The 21,025-nt window shown below is 49.4% G+C and overlaps 1 protein-coding gene and 1 long non-coding RNA gene across 5 annotated transcripts in view; one reads left to right on the plus strand and one right to left on the minus strand.

The window, feature by feature from the left end:
• PLA2G4E (phospholipase A2 group IVE) overlaps window positions 1–21,025 on the plus strand; it is a 60,677-nt gene that overhangs the window by 24,852 nt on the left and 14,800 nt on the right. For 3 of the 4 annotated variants that reach the window (XM_045448078.1, XM_045448076.1, XM_045448077.1), the window contains exons 2-12: window positions 3,923–3,995; window positions 9,343–9,479; window positions 11,113–11,244; window positions 12,042–12,082; window positions 13,683–13,725; window positions 14,578–14,641; window positions 15,497–15,657; window positions 15,758–15,844; window positions 16,227–16,264; window positions 18,395–18,530; window positions 19,781–19,917. In XM_045448078.1, the coding sequence (XP_045304034.1) occupies window positions 3,923–3,995; window positions 9,343–9,479; window positions 11,113–11,244; window positions 12,042–12,082; window positions 13,683–13,725; window positions 14,578–14,641; window positions 15,497–15,657; window positions 15,758–15,844; window positions 16,227–16,264; window positions 18,395–18,530; window positions 19,781–19,917 (1,049 nt within the window). The other variant, XM_045448079.1, reaches the window with a different exon arrangement.
• LOC123581933 overlaps window positions 3,961–21,025 on the minus strand; it is a 29,715-nt gene continuing 12,650 nt past the window's right edge. Inside the window, exon 3 of the long non-coding RNA XR_006704092.1 lies at window positions 3,961–4,056. This is a non-coding gene — a long non-coding RNA (uncharacterized LOC123581933). The remainder of the gene's footprint in view (window positions 4,057–21,025) is intronic.

Here is a 21,025-nt window from a genome sequence, read left to right on the forward strand (position 1 = left end):
TCTCCCTCTCTCTCTGCCCCTCCCCCACCTGTGCTCGCTCTCGCTCTCTCTCTCAAAAGAAATAAACTTTAAAAAAATAAAAAAGAAAGAGATCATGAAACATATTGGCAGAAATGTAGCCAATAAAAGCATTACTGGTAGAAGGACTACCAGAGTTTGGGGATTATTGGAGGGCCTTGAGGGAATTCAGAGTGAAAAGAAGAAGCTGTTAGGAAAAGAGGTTCTAAGAGGAAAAGATGAAGGAGGAGGAGGTGAGGGCCAAGCAGCACATGTCTCTGCGTTGAAAGTTAATGGTTGCTTTCCTTTTTAAAAAAAAATTTTATGTTTATTTTTGAGAGAGAGTGTCAGAGTGTAAGCAGGGGAGGGCAGAGAGTGAGGGAGACACAGAATCTGAAGCAGGTTCCAGGTTCTGAGCTGTCAGCGCAGAGCCCGATGTGGGGCTCGAACCCATGAACCACAAGATCATGACCTGAGCCAAAGTCAGACGCTTAATCAACTGAGCCACCCAGGTGTCCCAAGTGTTGCTTTCAAGTAAGATGACAGCATGATCATGATTATGAGCAACAGGCTTAAGAATTAGAACTGGATTCAAACTTGGGCTCCTTTGATTCTAGCTGAGTGCCCACCATCAAAGGACTTGGTCTCAGATTCGCCATCTGTAAAGCGAGGCTAATAATAACTGCTTCGAGGGGTGTTGGAAAGATTGAGCAATACGAAACATAGAGATCACACACACACACAACGCTTAGCATGTGGCACACAGTCAAGGGATAGTAGCTGGTGTTGTTAGCCTTGCTGAGTTAGAATGCGAAGAGATGGTCAACCTCACCGGAAGGCATCAGGGTTAGATAGCGGAGGACTTTCCCTGGGAGGCAGGGAGACCTCGAGTGAGGTGCTGCGGGAAGCTGTGAGTGCTCATTCCCTTCCAGACAAGACACAGGGGGGTCAGGCAGGGCTATGGGCAGCCCTCCTGGAGGCAGAAGAAGGGCTGTGATGATCGAGAATCCTTCAATACTAGGGAATGTCCCTGAGGACTGACCCTTGCCTGAGCTGAGGCCTCTGGTGGCCCACATTTGAACTCTGGTTGCCATCTGAGAAAGTGGGCCACTGGGAACAGGCTTTGCCAGAACTGCTCTCCTGGGTGAAAACTGACTCCTGCTTCCTCACAAGATCATACCAGGACACTGCTGCGCCAGCTGGGGAGTGAGAAATGAGGAGCCCATCATGCCCAGAGTGGGTATGGCCAACAGCCACAGCCATATTTCCAAAGCCAGGAGAGAAGTGGTGTATGTGGCCTTTGCCTCGAGCCACCCAGCTCAAAACAGAATCTTGTTAGATCAAGTTATGGGCTGTGAGGATTTCCAATATTTCAGAGTTAATCTCACAAAAGGATTCCTCAGACCTGTATAGGACTGTCAGTTTGGCTTTTGTTCTGATTCAGAGGCAGCTGTTGGGAACTGAGGAGGAAGGGACCTGAAGTCTGACTTACACATCTATCTCAGGTTCTAAGTAGCAGCCTTCCCAGGCTTCGTTCTATTGTTGCTGTTTAGAATAAGCCCCAGAAGAGGCTGGAAAGACAGACATCAAAACGTGGACAGTTCCCCTGACAAGAAAAAAAAAATAATTGTAACTATGTGTGGTGATGGACGTTAACCAAACTCGTTGTGGTAATCATACTGCAGTATATATGTATATCAACTCATCTTGCTATATACTTAAAACTAATACGTTATATCTCAATTGTATCTCAATTTAAAAAGATAGCAATACCTCAATCATAGCAAGATAGCAGGACCTCAAGGTCTTAATGAAGGTTTTAAAATGTAAGGAAGGGGTGCCTGGGTGGCTCAATTGGTTAAGCATCTGACTTCGGCTCAGGTCATGATCTCACGGTTTGTGGGTTTGAGCCCTGTGTCTGACTCTGTGCTGACAGCTTGGAGTCTGGAGCCTGCTTCCGATTCTGTGTCTCCTTCTCTTCCTGTTCCTCCCCTGCTTGTGCTTGCTCTCTCTCTCAAAAATAAATAAAGATTAAAATTGTTTTTAAAAATGTAAGAAAAGTGACAAATAGTAAATATTCAGTAGATGTTAGTCATTGCAATATTATTATCTCTGATATATAACCAAGGCAGATAAACTATCTTTATACAGTCTGAGTTGAAAATAAAAGTGATTATAACATTTAAAAAAAAAAGTGAAAATAGTGATCTCTCTGAGTGGTGGGATGCTGGAGACTCTTTTCTTTTTCTTCATACTTTTATGTTTTTCCCAAAACCCCAACAATATTTTAAATAGAGAAGAATTGCATATTCTTAAAAAGGTGTAATATGATTTTGGCAACAGGGCAAACTATGTGGAGCGTGAAAGGTCCTAACTCACAGGCCTCTTTTTTTTTTTAATTTATTTCTTAATTTATATCCAAGTTAGTTAGCATATAGTGCAACAATGATTTCAGGAGTAGATTCCTTAATGTCCCTTACCCATTTAGCCCATCCCCCCTCCCACACCCCATCCAGTAACCTTCTGTTTGTTCTCCATATTTAAGAGTCTCTTACGTTTTGTCCCCCTCCCTGTTTTTATATTTTTGCTTCCCCTCCCTTATGTTCATCTGTTTTGTCTCTTAAAGTCCTCATATGAGTGAATTCATATGATTTTTGTCTTTCTCTGACTAATTTCACTTAGCATAATACCCTCCAGTTCCATCCATGTAGTTGCAAATGGCAAGATTTCATTCTTTTTGATTGCTGAGTAATACTCCATTGTATATATATATACCACATCTTTATCCATTCATCTGTCGATGGACATTTGGGCTCTTTCCATACTTGGGCTACTGTCAGTAGTGCTGCTATCAACATGGGGGTGCATGTGTCCCTTCGAAACAGCACACCTGTATCCCATGGATAAATGCCTAGTAGTGCAATTGCTGGGTCGTAGGGTAGTTCTATTTTTAGCTTTTTGAGGAATCTCCATACTGTTTTCCAGAGTGGCTGCACCAGTTTGCATTCCCACCAATGATGCAAAAGAGATCCTCTTTCTCCGCATCCTCACCAACATCTGTTGTTGCCTGAGTTGTTAATGTTAGTCATTCTAACAGGTGTGAGGTGGTGTCTCATTGTGGTTCTGATTTGTATTTCCCTGATGATGAGTGATGTTGAGCATTTTTTTCATGTGTCAGTTGGCCATCTGGATGTCTTCTTTGGAGAAGTGTCTATTCATGTCTTTTGCCCATTTCTTCACTGGATTATTTGTTTTTTGGGTGTTGAGTTTGATAAGTTCTTCAGAGGCCTCTTTAAATAGGGTCACTTGAGGGGCGCCTGGGTGGCGCAGTCGGTTAAGCGTCCGACTTCAGCCAGGTCACGATCTCGCAGTCCGTGAGTTCGAGCCCCGCGTCGGGCTCTGGGCTGATGGCTCAGAGCCTGGAGCCTGTTTCCGATTCTGTGTCTCCCTCTCTCTCTGCCCCTCCCCCGTTCATGCTCTGTCTCTCTCTGTCCCAAAAATAAATAAACGTTGAAAAAAAAAAAAAATTTAAAAAAAAAAAAAAATAGGGTCACTTGGTCAGATGGAGGAGTTCCATGCATCTTCCATGGGCACAGGCTGGGAGTGGATGGTAAACAGATTCCTCTAAGCCTGGTTAAAATTCTCAGGGAAGGGGCTTCAAATCATGAGATTCAAACAGGAGAAACATGAACAGAACAGGCATGAAGCCATCCCTTTCCAAGGTGTGCTGGCTCCTAATGAGGTGAGAAGTAAGCCCCTCACCTCAGCAGTCTTGGGGACCAGCAGTGTCCTCAAGAGCCCAGAAATGTGGACTGACTGTGAGGAGGCATCTTGGGTCTGAGCAGTGGGAGCCTGTGTCCAGCTTGAGCTGCTCTATCAGTTGTCATCACCTGAAGAATGAGTCCACTGTCCTCTCAACCCACAGGGTGGGGTCTCTCCATGCCACCTGCTGACAGTGAAGGTCATCCGGATGAAAAATGTCCGGCAGGCTGATATGGGTGAGTATCCGGTCTTCCCTCCTTCTCTGCGTTATGGGGCCTGGAAGGAGTCCTGCCCTGGCTGGAGAAACATCAGAGGTGTTTGTGTGGGGGGTGGGGGCAGGGTGTCTGCTACACTCAGGTTGTATTTCAGACTTTGGGGTTGATATCATTTTTCCAGGCCCCCCTCCTAGCTGTAACCTTGGCACTACCAGCCCCTGTAGGGTTCCTGGGTCTGAGAAAACTGTTTGCCTCACTCTCTCCTCCCCACTCCCCACTCCCTAACACCCATTTGTGGGACCAGCAGCTTCTCCCACACTGGGCACTTCTTGCTTCTGCATGCGTTTACGAGCTATTAGGGGTGAAGAAGAAGGAGAGCTCCTTCTGCTAGCCTAGTCTCCGTGCCCCTGCTCAGCACATGGATCCCAAACTGGGTTCTGGGGTTCATGGTGGAGGCCACATGGCACCAGCTCTGCAGTGTAGCCCCATGGACGTGGTTTGACTCACCAGCACTGTTTGTGCAGTGTTTTCTTACAGTCTTGACTTCACCCTCATCCCAGCCCCTCCTGCATTCCTGGTTATGGGGGCCCTGTGAAGTGTCTGGCTTCAATAGGAAATCAAGGCATCTGGGTGGGCTAAATGCTCCCCTCATGCTTGTCTTTTCAAGAAAGCAGGAGAGCCCAGATCCCCGTCCTGTGCTCCCCTCAACTTACCCCATCCAGAGAGAGGCTTAGCCCTCAAGAAGGAGAGAGCTCTGTGTCAAGGCCCCCTGGCTGTGGGGGTGTCCGCACTCACAAGAGCCACCAGGCTTCCCCAAAGCTCCATTTTACTCCCACTGCCCTCACCCTGGGATTCAGCTAGACTCAAGAGCCTCAGGGGGGCAAAGAATGCCGACAGCCATGACACCAAGTATACATTTTAATAAGGGAAGACTTTTACACCCAAAGTGATTATAGACTAGTAACAGGAAATGGCATTCTAACTTTGTCACTGTAGAATTTAGACCTGGAGGAGGACATTGAAAGCCGGGAGTAGCTAAGGAAGGCTGCTCTGAGGGCCTGGGGTCTGAAAGGGGCAGGGCATGGGCATCCAGAGGTCCTGGGAGCCCCATCTGCAAGAGGGGCAATCCTGAGGGAGGTAGAGGAGCCACATGACACCTGTGGCCAGTGGGGGTGGGGAGGGAGAAGGGCAGGCCTCAAAACAACATGTGCTCCTCCCACAACCTGAGGGTAGTGCTGAGGCCCACTCTGCATGTGAGGTCTAATGATTGCCTATGGTGGAAGCAGTGTTTGATTCCAGGTCTGGACTCTGGGGGGTAGAGGGAGGAGGAGCAGGGGAAGGAGGCTAGGGCCAGGCAGAGAAGGGATGGGGATCCAAATGATAGGGCACCTGAGTTCTTGAGGAAGGGATTGCATGATTTCCTGAGGTCATATGCAGATTGTGCTGAAGCATAGGTGGGGAGAGGCTGACTAATTTGCTGGGAAACTGTTGTAGCAATGCAGGCAGGAGTGTGTACAACAAAGGAGGGAGGGCCCTGGGGCTCAGGGCAAGCTAAGAGGGCACGAAGGACTCCAGCTGGACCCCCTGGAGGGCATGGTGTCCAGAGCCCATGCCAACGGGGGCAATTGCAGCCAGTGTCCAGTCGGGCCTAGCTTTGTCAAGAGGCTGGCAGGAGGCCCAGAGACTTCTCCTCAGGCTCCTTGGGACCTCCCAGGCCACCAGAGAGTGATCTGAAGAGAAGGGTTCCCTGGGTCCGGGGCCTGGCCACCTCTTTTGCCTTTCTTGCCAATGCCACCGTGGGTCACTGACAGTTCACCCACCCCTGGGCAGAGTTCACCCACTCCACCCACCCCGGGATACCCACAGCTTGCATATGCCCACAGCTGCACTCACCTGCCTCCACTCCTAGGGTGTGTGTGTCCCAACCCTTCGGGTCACACAGGTTGCACGCTCTCGTGGCATGCCTGCACCTGTGTGTGCAGACCTTCCCTTTGTCCAAGCCCCTTTCTTCTGTCTTCTCCTGCCACACCCATCCTCTACACATCCCAGAGGTGGGGATATGGGAGAGCAGGCAGCCAGACAAGAGGGCTGAGGTCTGGCTCCACCACCCTCCTCTTCCCCTTCCCCACACACCCCTCTGGCACACAGCTGCCTTTGGGGGTTTCCAGGCCCCTTTTGGGAACCCCTTGTTGTTTATGTTTCTCTCATTTCTCCTGGGGAACAGGGTGGAAGGCAGACATGGTGTCTGGGGGCTCTAGCCTGGGGCACGTTCCTGTAGACTCCACAGTTGACCTGGGCTGGGCTCTTCTGCCACCTTGCCTAATGAGGTTTGCAACTATCCTGATATCTTCTGGGTCCTAGATTACTCCTGCCCCAAACTTTTCCCTTCTAGCTTAGATCAAAACTGAGATCCACTCTGGTCCAGTCCTCTAGTGTCTGTCTGAGTTTCCTATGATTTCAAGGAGCCTGAAAGGGATGAGATTCAGTGATGACTCCCTTATCAAGGTACGCTCTGGCCAGCCCTGAGCCAGGACTGGATAGAGTGGACCTAGAAACCTCCTAGCTCCCAAGAGGTGTTATTCCTCTTGGGAAAAGAAAATTAAAACTCAAACCAGTACCCCAAGGGATGTGAGGCAGGTGTCTCCAGAGGTATTAGGAAGACAGTGTTCTCAACATCTGTAGATCTCACTGAGTCATCTTTGCCACCCACATTCCAGGAAAGGAAGCATGTCATTCAAATGACCAAGCCCTCTGTCACTCTAAGAGGAACAAGGATCAAAACCTATCAATGCCTAGGAAATCCCCTGCAGTACCTGAAATACTCAGATTGGGTCAGTGTTGCTTAACTCTTCTTTATTGCCAACATGCTGGTCACTCTCCTTATAGTCAGATAATGATGCCTGCTCCAGATTATCATCCAGGCCCCAGGCAGCCTTGCTCCACCAAATCATCTCTCCCTCCCCAGGATTTCACTCTCCTTCCCATTCTTGTGGAAATAACTGAAAAACAAATCAGTGCTTGAAGTGTGGGTGTCTGATCAATCCTGTCTCTTCCAGTATTTGTATCTTAACTAGAGATTTAAACCTTAGGCCAAAAATACTGAGATTTTATTTCATGGGCTTAATTGGAAAAGCATAGACTGATAATAGGAAAGGGATTTTGGAGGCAAAGGGGCCTTTACAGGGTCAATCAAATCATGCTAAGCAGATAGGTATAGAGTTGGTGGGGTCCCTGCCTGCAGGTTCCTACTGTACGGGAGGCAAACCTGAGGAGAATGTTTCAGGCTGAGGAGGAATGACGAATGTCCAGGAAAAGCCAACAGAGAGGTCCCGGGAGATCCTGGGGAGTCTCCCTATAGACAATTGGACATCAGCTTACATGCCTATATCTGTGGTGCCTCAGTCCAGAATTTGATACTGTGCTCTAAAGCAGGAAGTTGGGCTTTTCCATTCAATTCATTTATTCAGCAAATGTCTGGCAAGTGCCAAAACACAGAGTCCAGGCCTTCTTGGTGTTCAAGGTGCAGTGGAGACAGATGTTCTGACCTGCATTGTAGTGTGGTGTAACCAGAGCCCTGCCAGGAGAGGAGAAGAGGCTCTAAGCTAGGAGGAGTACCTGGCCCAGAGGTGGGGGCTCAGAGAAGGCTTCCAGAAGAGGCTCTTCCTGAAATCTGAAGAGGCTAGCCAGCAGAAGGGTGGGAAATGGCAGCAGAGGTGATGGTGGCCTGCACCAAGGCAGTGGCAGTACAAGTAAGAAGTGGGTGGTCTGGTGAGATCAGAGGAGTTAAACTGATGCCATGTGAGAGCCAAGGACAGCACTTGGTGTCTGGGCCAGACACCTGAGTTGACATGAGGAGGAGTAGGCTGGGCACAGAGGGGTCATCATTTTCTCTGCATCCCTCTGGGTTTTGGTCATTCTTTGCCTCTGGATTATCTGATTATGGCCTCTAAAAGCAGTGTCATCTTACCTTTATTGGGTGGGAGGAGAGCCATGAATTCCAATTCACTGAATGGCCAGCCCTCAAATATTAATCAGACATTGGAGATGAAATCAGAAGCTAGGGATGCTTATGATATAAACTGTGGTTCTTACCTCTGATAATGTTCTCAGTGTAGTGACAGCATGAGACCAGTCAGTCCAGGAGGACATTACTAATAATAACTATGAACTAGTTTGGATCAGTCCTATCAGAACAAAACTCCTATCTTCATACTAGCTTCACCAAGTAGAGGACTCTCTGACACTGGAGATTGTATTGACTTTTATCATTTCCTAAAAATCTGGTGTGTGCCCTGGGAATTTCTCCAGCAGATTGCCAGGAGAGTGACAAGGCAGTCATGGCACCTCTTCCTCCCTCCTCCCAGGTAGAATGGAGGGAGGGAACCAGGCTAGGCTGCTATTTTTTTTTTTTTTTTTTTTTTTTTTTTTTTTTTTTTTTTTTTGCCCTATGCCTTCTGCTGTTCCAACTAGAAGACCTGAGAAGCATTCCTCTACTTTAGGAGAGACTTTTAAGAATAAAGCCTTTGTACCTTCTCCAGAGCACATACAGTAATATCACCCTTGGGTTGTTCATTTCAAATGAGAAAAAAGAAGAAAAAAAAAAAGATACGGCCTCAGATGTGAGGGCTTCTTGGGTCACCTTCCTCATGCTGGGAGACTCGTGTAGGTATGAAGAGCCTGGTAGCTGCAGTTGAGACATTAAGCCATATTTAAATTGTGGTCCTTGCTTCTAGATTCTCCTGAGAGGGAGACAGAATCTGAAGCAGACTCGGCACGGTCAGTGCAGAGTCTGACTCGGGGCTCGAACTCACGAACCATGAGATCATGACCTGAGCCAAAGTCAAAAGCTTGACATCTGAGCCACCCAGGTGCCCCAGACTGTGCTCCTTCTAATCCTTGCTTGTCACCAGCCCAGAGGAAGAGTAGAGCCCTACTTTGGTTTCCCTGGTACCTTGGCTAAACAAGGGTTAAACTGGATTTTATGGGGCTGGTTCTTCAGCTCTTCCCTTGGCAGAGGAAAAATTGTGTGGCCATACCTTGTCCCAATCTAGCAAGCATTTGCTCAAAAAGCTGGGGTGCTTCTGAAAAGAGCCAGAAGCCTTCAGTGTCCATGAGAAGAATCCAGTGGGACCTGAATCCCCCTCTGTGAATTTTCTAGCCTGCAGGCTGTAGCCTTCTCGAGACCTCTGGGACAAAGGTCTCTGGAGATCCAGACCCTTGAGTCAGGAGGGTAGACAAAGGCTAAAGCTGAGACAAGGCCTTGCTCTGGAAGTGACTTGCCTGAAGTTTCCTTCTGATTCTACACTCTCCTCTCTGGCCCCGGGTTGATTCCCCAGTTTTCCCCCCAACCCTTGTCTTCCTTGGACAGTGAGCCAGACAGACTGCTTTGTGAGCCTTTGGCTGCCCACCGCTTCTCGTGAAAGGCTGAGGACTAGGACCATCTCCAACTGCCCAAACCCAGAGTGGAATGAAACCTTCAGCTTCCAGATCCAGAGCCAAGTGAAGGTGAGACTTGGAGGACAACACCTGTCAGCCCTGCCTACATTTCTGCTCCCCTCCATGACTGCTTGTCCTTCTGTTGCTTATGTGTCCTTCTTATGTCTATTTTCCTCCCACCTACTTCTCCTCCTCTTAGCAATCCATCTTTCTGCTCACCCACTCCTTTATTAGACCTGCCTCATGTTTTTCCCTCTGAGTCTACTTATCTTTCTACCTTCTTTCCTTTCTCTCTTGTCCTTCTACCTGATCGTTGCTGGAACTTGGTGCTCCCTGCCACAAAACTGAGTGTGCTTCCAGAACATGCTCCAAGTAGGAAACTAATGGAGGGGAAGGGCCATTCTATTCACTAGGTCTAAGGCCAGTCTAATTCCAGCTGGAGGGTTTACACTATCTTAAATCCTTTTTAGAAGGCTTTATTATTTCTAATTCCTTGAGTGTCCGTTCTTTCCTTTGTTGAGTTGTTTCATGGTGTTGGCCTTCCTCAGATATATGATGATTCTAAGTTGCGTTCGCATCTCCTATGGGAGAATTCTCCCTTGAGCATCCCAAGCAGAGTGCTCTTAAAACAAACTTGGCTTCATCATGGAGGTATTGACCCCAGTCTTGGGATACTTGAGGCTTGACATCTCCAGCTTACTGCTTCCACATTTTAGGATGATTCCTTATTTCTGGTTCATGATGAGTCCTTTTAACTTTCAAGAAGGACTTTATACTGTTACTATAAAAATATCTCTTCTATCATATATATGGTTTTGATAACCATATCATATATATGGTTTTTGGCATGGGCTCAGTTTGCCATCTTGAAAGCAGAATTTGAACTTCCTTTGTCTAAAGAGCTATGGGGCTGTTCATATGAATATGTGGGGTTGGTTGTGGGGCATGTCTGTGTCTCTAGAAAATCTCATTCAGTAGGGAACCTCCAGACCACCTTATGTCCACCTGGTAGGGACCAAAGGGGAAAACCCAGCCCCAACCCACATCTCCCAGGATCCTTGGAACCAGAGACCTCAGAGGCTAATCCATGTCACCCAAAACCACTGACCTCAGTGTTCAGCCAGATGACAGGGCAGCTGTTCAACTCTTAACATAGCTTTGGGACCACTCATAAGGCCTTATTAGGATCTGATAAACCAAAGTATAGAGTTCAAATACCTCACCCCAAGGCCATCAAGTGTGAGAATCACTGTAACCTGTCACATCACTCCCCTGGAGTGTTAAGGTGTTAGTTTCCCTGAACTGGGTTTTCTAGTTTTCTAGTAATTAATGGGCTGTCTTCAGCAACTGGGGTCCCAGTGCTGAACACAGTCTATGGCTTGGGGATGGTTTTGCTTGTTCTGCACTTCCATCATTCCCCAAGGTGAAATGACATCCCTCACACTTCACAGGCCCTTCTCAACCTTGCAAAAGAGCAAAATTATCCAGGAGAATCAGAGCAGAGAGTCAGGAAGTCTTCGGAGAGTTGGAAAGGAGGGTATAGACACTATCCCCCACCAGCCGAGTTCATTTTCCTACAAAAGTCTCTCATACCTGGGCAGGGAACTGCATGCTGTTCCCCAGACCTCAAACCCACCTCCTTGCTAGGGAATGGGTCCATGAAAACACAGTAACCAGACTTGCACCCTCCCTTTTCCCCTAGAACGTGCTGGAGCTGAGCATCTGTGATGAAGACACAGTGACACCAAATGACCACCTGTTGACAGTCCTCTATGACCTCACCAAGCTCTGCTTCCGAAAGAAAACCCATATGAAGTTCCCACTCAACCCAGAGGTGGGTGCAGGTGTCCAGTCCCTCAACCTCCTGCCTCATGAGGAGCAGCTGGTTATTTCTATGATGTCACTCTATGGGCTTCTCTCTGTCACCAAGTGAGGAAAAGATAGTACTGCTGGGTCAATCCCAGTGCTATTCTTACTAGTTGTGTAACCTTGCAGAATTTATTTAATTCCTCTGTATTCTGTTTCCTCATCTATCCAATGGCAATGATGATACCTACCACTTAGGGTCGTTGTGACAATGAAATGGGAAAACATGTTTAAGGCACCTAGCACTGTTCCTGGTACAAAATGGAGGTGTAATAAGTATTGGTTCCCTTTCTTCCCTCCGAGTCCTGCTGTTGGGATGGCCCAGGGAACAGGGGACAGATGAGGGAAAAGAAGAGTAAAGCTGAAAATCAGAGAAAGAGCTGGAAAAGACCAGGATATTACCCATTCAGTCATTCAACAGAACTTTATTTCCTACTATGTTCCAGGCACTGGGAACACAGCAGAGAATGAGTATCCTTGCTCTTGCCTGAATTACATTCTGGCAGGGAAATTAAGGTCCAATGAAGTCACAACTTCCTGAAATTATACAAGAGGTGGGAAGGAATAGATGAAGGAAGGAGTCCCTATCCTTCAGAGTTGAGCTTACAGGGGACAATAGTTCAGCTCTCTTTTGCCCAAGGTGCTGAGCCCCTTGGGAAGTCAGGAGAGCAATGGGAAGTGGGGGGTAGAAGCTAAAGGGGCATGTTCTGGGGAAGACAGGTACAGCCCCAGCTCACAGCTGCCTTCCTTTTATCCCTCTGCCAGGGCATGGAAGAGCTGGAGGTAGAGTTCCTGCTGGAGGAGAGGTGAGTAGGTCCCAGCCCCGTAGGACCCCACTGAAGTCCTCACTCCCCAGTGGCTCCAGGCACAAGCATTTCAGAGCCTAGTCTGCCTTTTTGCTGCCCTGCCCTCTTCCACACTTACCCCTGACACCCCACAGGGTGCATCAGAATCGCTTGAGGGCTTCTAAATACTATAGGTGCCCGGGCCCCACCCCTACTCACCCTATTCTACTGACATCAATATGGCTTCAAAGATTAAGAATTCTGGCCAAATTGCCTGCCTCAGCTCCCTTGCATTCCTGAGAGTGGCCTCTGGGAAGAATCCCTGCCACATGGTGATGGGGCCTCGTAGATGCCAGGCTGAGAAAGAGGTCAGGACCAGGGTGTCTCATCCTCAACCCCAAATTATTAGAATAAGCTCCCCCAAACCCTGGCCTGAAGCAGCCTCTCCCCCTCTGCACCCAACTCTAGAATCACATCAAGAGGATGCTCAGGCCCAACATATGGGGTTATTTCCCAACATTTTCAATTAGGAAAATGACCCAGGTCTTGGAGATATGACTATGCTGGGAACTCAAGTAGAATTAGGCCCCAGAGCTGGAAGATAGGAAAGAGAAGAGGACAAAGAGAGGAGGGGGGAAGGGAAAGGGAAGGGGAGGGGAGAGGTCTGCTCAGGATGGTAGTGTGCCTTGTGATTGGGCAAACTGGGCAGCTGACTCCTCTCCATAGCCTTGGTAGAGCTGAGCACCGCACCCTCCCCACCCCACTGCCACCCCTGCCATCTTAGGATCTGCAGAGGAGCAGGGGGAGGGTAACAAGAAGGCTTATCAAACTCCACTCCAACAGTCCTCTGCCTAGGGGCTCTTGGAACTCTTTGGGGTGCCTCATTTCCCATCAACAGCTGATTGACAAATCAAAATCAACTGTTTCCCATTGAAGAAAATCTGGGCTCTCTCCTCCAGTTCTTGATTTAACAAGACTTTTAGGGGGGAAAATTCCTTATAGCTTGCGAAATGAAACATGTCACAATTAGTAATAAGAGTTGATCTGGAGACACAGTCATCTTGGGCCTAATCTTGGCAAGGGAGGCTGTGGACTCCCCTAGACTAATTGTAACCTTGGAGGCTTATGTTCCTGACTTTATAACATGAAGACATTTCATATTCACCAGGCCCCTCTCTAGCTGGGTCATAAGTGTTTGTTAAATGCATTAATTAAATAAAGCGCAGACAGGAGAATGGGTCATTTTTGCCACCAGAACTATTTACTGCATCTGTTGCAGCTGGTGAGCTCAAGCCCCTCCCTGCTGTTACCTATTTACCCTCATAGTTCCTACAGCTGGGCATAAAGAAGCATTATCCCTGAAGAAAAAAAAAAAAGAAAGGAAATAAAGAAAGAAAGAAAAGAGGAACTCTTTTCCTTCCATCCTATACATCTATTTTTTTCCTATTCTATTTAAAATGTTTGCCACTTTTTTCCTTGACAACCCGCAGAGCTAATGATTCTTAAGCTGCTATTTTTCATAAATTTTCATTATTGACCCTATTTACATTTTTTCAACACCTTTGTGAGAAACCAGGCAAGAATGCTATAACTGACAGGGAGTTCTCATTTTGTTTTCCAGTCCCTTTCCACCTGAGACCCTCATCACCAACGGCGTGCTGGTGGTAATTGTCCTTCCAGGTGCCTGTAGCTCCAGAGGCCTCATATGGCTGCTGCTCCCAGGGGAACAGAAGCTGAGCCCCTGTCCTGGAGGCCGCCAGGAGTCAGACTAACTAAAGCAGGCCAATGGGGGGCTTGGATGGGTGGGGCAGGGACTGGGCCCCTGCTTCTGGGGAGGAGGGAGCTGGGGCATCCATACCCTGGCCCAGCATCCTGTGTCCCGCAAGGATGACCTCTCCCCTTGGGAGGTTCCCCAGTAAAAGCACCCACTTGGAAGCAGCCTCCTCCCAGAATCCGTCTCTGTCCCATTTCCCCCCAGCTCCGATCCCTCTATAAGCACAAGCTCAGTATTTAAAAGATTTTCATAATTCAGCTCTTGGTACAGACATCTCAGTTAAATGCATCTCAAGACTTAGGATTCAAGAAGATCTCCCCCCACTCCCCCACCACCAAATCAGCCTTTGGGAGTTCATGGTAAAGGAACTTGACTTTTAGAAGAATGTTTTGTTGGAAGTTCTCACTTCCAAAGCTCACAGTGCAATGTCCCCTCTTTTTATTTTGGACCAAATCCCTCAGGTTCCATCCCTGACCTGTAGCTGAGAACATGGCCCCTAGTAAACAGTGACCCTACATCCTAGATTTTTCAGGACAGCTTCATTTTCAAACACGCCATCTCTTAAGGAGATGAGAAACCTTGACTGGGTTCAGAAAATGTGGTCAGCACCATTGTTCCCTGGAGTCAGCCCCAAATCAGCCCAGCGCTGAATTTATCCCCTCATTCTTCATCTCCTCCCTTTGGCCTGGCAGAGGGAGGACGCAGCTTGTGACCAGATGGACTCTCCCTTCCTTTGTTTCAGTCTCGACAAGTCTCCTGCCTAGAGGTTCATGCAGAATGCAGGAGGCAGAAGAAGAGCAGAAAAAGTGAGTCCTTTGACCCCCGCTGCTGCAGGGGGGTGGAGGGGGGAACAGGTAGTCTTTCTTCCCACCGCTGCCCTAGGATCAGTCAGGACTGAGCCTGGCTGGGACTCCTCGGGATCACACCACCCTCAGGGGCCATGAACCCCGCCCCCTCCCCTGCTCTGGAAGGAGCATGCTCTTCCAAGTGCCCACATGACCCTCAGAACCTCTCAGGCCTGATGAGCGCCCTGGGCTGACGTCAGAGGCACATCCCTGCCCACTGTGCCCACACCGGTCTGCAATGCACTCCTGCCAGACCAGGGGTTCCTGGGTCAGGCAGGCACTGGCAACACCTAGGGCCCCTCTAGCTGCACCCCTTCCTCTGGTCAGATTATAATTCATGGAGGGTCCTAGGATTTTATGGCTGGCAGGGACCAAAGAGATCCACAATTACAAGACTCTTCAGTTCACCACGCCACCCCATCTCACCCATTCAAGTCTTCCAGTCCTGTCCCAAGAGAGGAGAGCAGCCTGGGCACACAGACATGGGGAAGGGTGGGGGAGAAGGACCCACACGCCCGAACGGGCAGTGCGGTGAGGTCCTGCTTCCAATGTAGTAGGAGGGGGACCAGTCCAGAGGACTCAGTATCTCAGGGCTTTCTGGGAACCTCATTTGTCAGCACCACACACAGCCTTGTTAATTGCAGATTCCTGGGATCTGCGTGGCCCTACAGAGTAAGACTCTGAGGCAGTTTAACCAGGGCCCTCGATGCTTGTAAACCCCCGTCCTGAGTTCCTCCAGCTCGGCATTTTCCTGATCCAGGCTGGGGGTGGGGGAAGGGGCTTCTAGGGGCTCAGGCCCGTTGTCCTCTCTTCCAGTGAAGGACCTCCTGGTGACAGTAAAGGAGTCCTTCGAGCACACCCAGCGCGTCTCGCACTGCCAGGAGCCCTGCTGCCCGAACCTGGCCTGCTTCCACTACCCCAAGTATTTCCAGCCCCAGATGCACGTGGAAGTGCCCAAGAGCCAGTGGAGCTGTGGGGTACAGACCAGTGGCAGTGGGGGTGGCGTAGGGCACCGGTGCGGATGGGGCTGCCAGAGGAGTCCCTCACCCCCCTCACAGAACCCGCCTATCCTTCCAGCCCTGCTGCTGCTGTGCGCGCAAGAACAGCCCTGTCTGCCAGCCCCTCGATTGCCTTCCTGACGGCCAGGCGGTGACCCTGCCGGTGGTAAGGGCCCGGGTGTGAGAAGGGGCCCCTGAGCAGCCTAGCCCGAAGCTCCTGCGGCAGACAGATGGGGAGAGCCTGGGGGGCGGTGATGCGTGGGGGTCTCTCAGGTGGGACAGAGGAGTTTTGGAGGAGTAGGAGGCTGTAAGCTGCAGCAGGGAACCAAAGAGAATGTGTAGAGGCTGAGAGAAGGATCGCAGAGGGAATTCAGAAGAGGGAATGAGGGGAGCTTGTGCGTGCATGTATATGTGTATGTACCTATCTGTGTGCACATGTGTGTGCTGAGTCAAGTCGAAGTGGACAGTATGGTGAGACTCCACTTTGTTAGTTGGGACCACTTGGCTCTAAGTTGTCTCTGCAAAGCTGTTCATCTTTCACTTCCCAGGGTGAGAACTGTGAGTTACACGTGAAGTCTACACCCTGGTAAAGTACCCTCTTTCTGTCTGCCCCTCTTATTCATCTTAGGGGGTAAAATGTGGTTTTGAATTGCATGTCCATGATGGCTAAGGAGGTTGAGCATCTTTTCATGGGCTTTTTGGCCATTTTTATATCTTTTTTGGAGAAATGTCTCTTCTCCACATACTTTGTCCATTTTTTAAAATTGGTTATTTACCTTTTATTGCTAAGTTGTAAGCGTTCTTTTTATATTCTGGATATAAGTCCCTTATCAGATATATGATGTGCAAATATTTTCTCCTATTCTGGAGGTTGTCTTTTTACATTCTTCTTGTTTATCTGGAGAGAGAGAGAGAGAGAGAGTGAGAGAGAGCAAGTGAGCGAGAGCGAGCATGCATGTGCAGAATCTTAAGCAGGTTCCATGCCCAGTGCAGAGCCCAAAATGGGGCTCGATCTCACAACCGTGAGATCATGACCTGAGCTGAAATCAGGAGTTGAATGCTTAACCAACTGAGTCGCCCAGGCACCCCTGTCTTTTTACATTCTTGATAATGTCCTTGGAAGCAAAGACGTTTTTAACTTTGTGAAGTCCACAGTGTATCTACATTTTTTCTTTTGTCACCCGTGCTTTGGGTGTCAGATTTCAGAAACCATTACCTAATCCAAGGTCATGAAGATTTACTCCCATGTTTTCTTCTAGGGGTTGTATACTGTTAGTTCTCACACTTAGGTCTATGACCGATTTTGAGTTATTATATACATTCAGCAGGAAATAGGGATCTGGCTTCATCCTTTTGCATGTGGATGTCCAGTTGTCCCTCTCCCATTTGTTGAGAAGACTATTCTTTCCCCCTTTAAATTGTCTTGGCACCCTTGTCAAATATCAAGTGACCATTTACAACTTGATTAGCCCTTGGACAAGTTATTTAACGTCTCTAGGTCTTAGTTTTTCTCATCTGTAAACTGGAGCAAAACCAAGAATACTGTCCACTCTTGCCTTGCTCTGAGGATCCAGTGAACACGTGTCCAGAGAACACATGTGAAGTACTCAGTGATCTGTCTGACAAGGGGGACACTCAGCAAATATCAACTGCTGTTGTTTTGTTATTTAGTTTTTGTCGAGGCCAAGGAAGGAGTTATTTCCTCACAGTTGTGTCTCTAGGACTATGCTTGACATGGAGGAAACACAATGGCAGAGCTCCCAGGCTCTGCCTTCCAGGACATGTGATCTGGTTAGTGAGTCAAGCTGCTAAGTAAGATTCAGGTCAGAAATTGTCAAGGTCCCTTCACCCAGAGCCCCTGGGGAGCTGAACCTGAGAATACAAGAGATGTAAGTAGGCAGATGGAAGAAGCTTCTGGTGAAGGCAAGGGCTGCACAAAGGCTCAGAACTGGGACTACTTCTGGGCTCTGAGAGTCAACAGACCTCTTCTAAGAAGTAGTAAAAGGTGAGGTTGGACATACCAGGTAGGGTCTTGACTGCCAGGCCAGGAGACTGAACTCATCCAGGGCAGGGATGTGATAAAAATAAGGCAACTGTTTGACATGCGGAAGCAGCTCCTGCCCCACCTGCCTTGTGGACCTGTAGGGGTGATAGGGTAACATCAGGACTATAAAGGGTTTTTGTCAGTTTCACAAACACACAGAAAGAGTATTAACTTCAGGAGCAGGAAGAACTTACCGAAGAATGAGAGCTCCACAGGAAATCCCTTACTGTAGAGCCTGGACCACAGGGATTGGCCACAAGGATCTCAGGGCTCCTTGTTACCCACATCTGGCCTCAGGTTACCTGGGGGTAACCTCAAGTAACCTGGTGGTATCCCTCAAGATACCGGGGGAAGCCTTTCTGGAGTTTCCAAATCATGCTGAGGAGGCAGGGTTTCATCGAGTCCTTGATTTTGTCGAGGACCTGTTTAGAGTGCATCACCTAAGGCTTTAGGGGCTGCTCGTTTGTCAGTCTCACTAAGTGCTGAAGGCAGAATGGGAGTTAAGCACAGTTAGCCCCATTTTACAGATGAGAAGGCAGAGGCCCAAGGTCACAGAGGTGGTATAGGGCAGAACCAGGCTTCAAGCCTGTGTCCAACTGACCCCAAAGCCATGTCTTCTCCATAGTAGTGAAATCTATAGGACCACTTAGCTGAGGCCCTCTGTCCCCGTAGCCCCCAGACGCTTGACGTGCGGCTGGGCTTCAGCCTATGCCAGGCAGAGCTGGAGTTTCTGCAGAAGCGGAAGGTGGTGGTGGCCGAGGCACTGAAACAGGTGTTGCAGCTGGAGGAGGACCTGCATACGGACGAGGTGGGTAAGCAGAGGTCTGCCGGCCCGGCTTAGTCCCCCTCTGAACTGAGCTGGTCCTTCAACACTGCTCCTTGCCAGCCACCCTCCAAGCCCTCCTTTGCCCCAGGGTGGCCTTGGCACTGCCTTTCCCGGGTGCCCAGCTGAGGGCTGTGCTGGAGGTGATTCAGTTGTGTGTTTGCAAAGGGAAGGGAGGGCAAAGCGGAGACAGAAGGGAAGGAGCCCCAGTGGCCCCTCCCCATGCACTAACAGGTCCTGAGGTCCTTACACAGGGACAAAATGGCCCCTCGCGGTCAGGAAACATCTGAAGCTCTAGCACCTCCCGCCAAAAGGCTCTGGGCTCTTTGTTCTTCCATTCTCCCTCCCCGCAAACATGCACAGATACAGGACCTCCAGAAAGAACAGCAGTCAGAAGCCTCAGAGAGGCAGCTTCCCCTCACTGGGCCAGCTTCTTCCCATGGGGCAGACAGTGTGCCTTTGTTAGAGCCTTTGTCATCTTGCTGGTATGGATCAAGGCCCACATCCCCCTGGGCAGCAGGTCACCCTGCAAGTGCGGACTCCTGAGGCTGACCCTGGGCGAGAGGATGGAGACCTCATGCCTGCGGAGGGCTGGGATGAGCCTTGAGGCGACAGAAGGATCTTACAATCCCCACTCAAAGACAGAGTACGTCTTGGCAAAGATCCTCCTCCCTGCCCTCCCATCTTTAGGGAAAAACTGCAAGGCATCTTAATCCTATATAAAGCCAGAGGTGACACCCCTGCTCCTTCCCACATCAACAATTCATGGATTTCTGCTGTTATCAGTTATAGTATACACTGAGCACATACTGTGTGCCGGGTCTGGGCCTGGTGTCCTAATATCATGTGCTTCTCCGGAGGAAACCATTAGGGAATCACACACTAGCTGGGTTCTGAAGCAAGTTACTCAGCCCTCTGGACCCCAGTGTTGCCGGCTGTTAACTGAGGACTAGACTAACAGCATTAAGAACTCTTCTGGCCGTGATGTTCTGATTGACCAAACTGTGTGAGGCTTCAGACCCTCACCAACTGTTGGTTTTGGAGCAAAGATCTAATCCTAGACCTACCGGGTGGCCCATCACTCTGAAAGGCCGTTTTCAGGCCACCCAAAGCCTCACTCTGGCTGTCCGTAGCCAGCTCTGCTTCCTCCATCGTTCTTTCTAAGCATTTGTCTGTCACTCCATGTCATCTCCCACCCAGCATTGCCTCAGCAGTCTGCCTCTCTATGCTCCCAGGTACCATTGATAGCCATCATGGCCACTGGGGGTGGAGCAAGATCCATGACTGCCATGTACGGCCACCTGCTGGGGCTGCAGAAGCTGAACATCCTGAACTGTGCCAGCTACATCACTGGCCTGTCAGGGGCCACCTGGTAAGGAGCTGGGTGCCACTGTCTGGTGGGGCCCAGAGAAAGCAGTAGATGGGCTGGCCTGGGGTCTCTGGTGAAGCTCTCCCCACCCCAAGGTAGAGGGACTCACAAAGACTGGGCAGCTCTACCACTTAGAGCTGTGTGACCTTGGGCAGAGGCTCGACTTCTCTGAGTCTCAGTTTCTGTATCTGTAAAGTAGGGATAACAATGGCACTGACCCCATGGGGTAGTTGTGAGAGCCTCTCCCAGTACCAGGTACCTTGAGGCTGTGGCAGGGACCCTGGAGCACGGTGGCCAGCTGTGAGTGAACCACTGCTGCCACTGACCCCATCCTGCCGGGAAGATGCTGTGCCCTCTCCAGCCATGCCAAGTATCCCAGGCTGGGTGGAGCTGGCCCAGCTCTGGCTGCGCACACTTCGGCCCACCCCCCATCCTCGCCCCTCCCTCTGTCCTGGCGGCTTCCTCAGGCTCCTACCTCCTTGCTCTCCGCTGATGAGCAAGGAGAGCGAGCCCCCCAAGGTGAGGCCAGCGTGACATCCACTTCTCCGCGGAAGTCACAGTTCCTAGGGCCCACGATGCTTGTAGAAGCCCACAAAAATGTTTTACTTTCTTTTAAGATCAGGAAAAAAAGAAGAACTTCTAGGATGAAGGAAATGTTTTAATAAATAACATTATTATATTTGTTTTTATACAGCAGTCATAAAACATAATTTTTAATGTCTTTATGGTGGAAGAGGCTCACTGATGCCATAACACAGCCCTGGTCCAGGGCGGCAGGGGCCCCGTGACCACAACTGCATTTTCTGTCAGGGACTAATGGGCGTCTGAGCCCTCATTGTCCCAAGCTGGGCCCCTCATCCTGGAGGAGCTCTAGGTAACTTTCATTTGAGCAGTGGATATGAACTTGCCCTAGGAAAACCAAGGGCTGCTGGTGCATCAGAAACTCCGAGGCTTCAGCCCAGATGGGACAGAAGGATAGCTGACATTTATTGGCATTGCCCATGGGTGGTACATTAAGGAGATAAATCCTGCTTCCATCAGGGTGGAGGGGAAGCTGTATCCTCCTGGCCCTGCTGGGCCAAGCAGAAGACTAGGAGGAACTTAAGGGGAA

This window comes from Leopardus geoffroyi, chromosome B3, assembly GCF_018350155.1.
Source record: "Leopardus geoffroyi isolate Oge1 chromosome B3, O.geoffroyi_Oge1_pat1.0, whole genome shotgun sequence".
Taxonomy (NCBI): Eukaryota; Metazoa; Chordata; class Mammalia; order Carnivora; family Felidae; genus Leopardus; species Leopardus geoffroyi.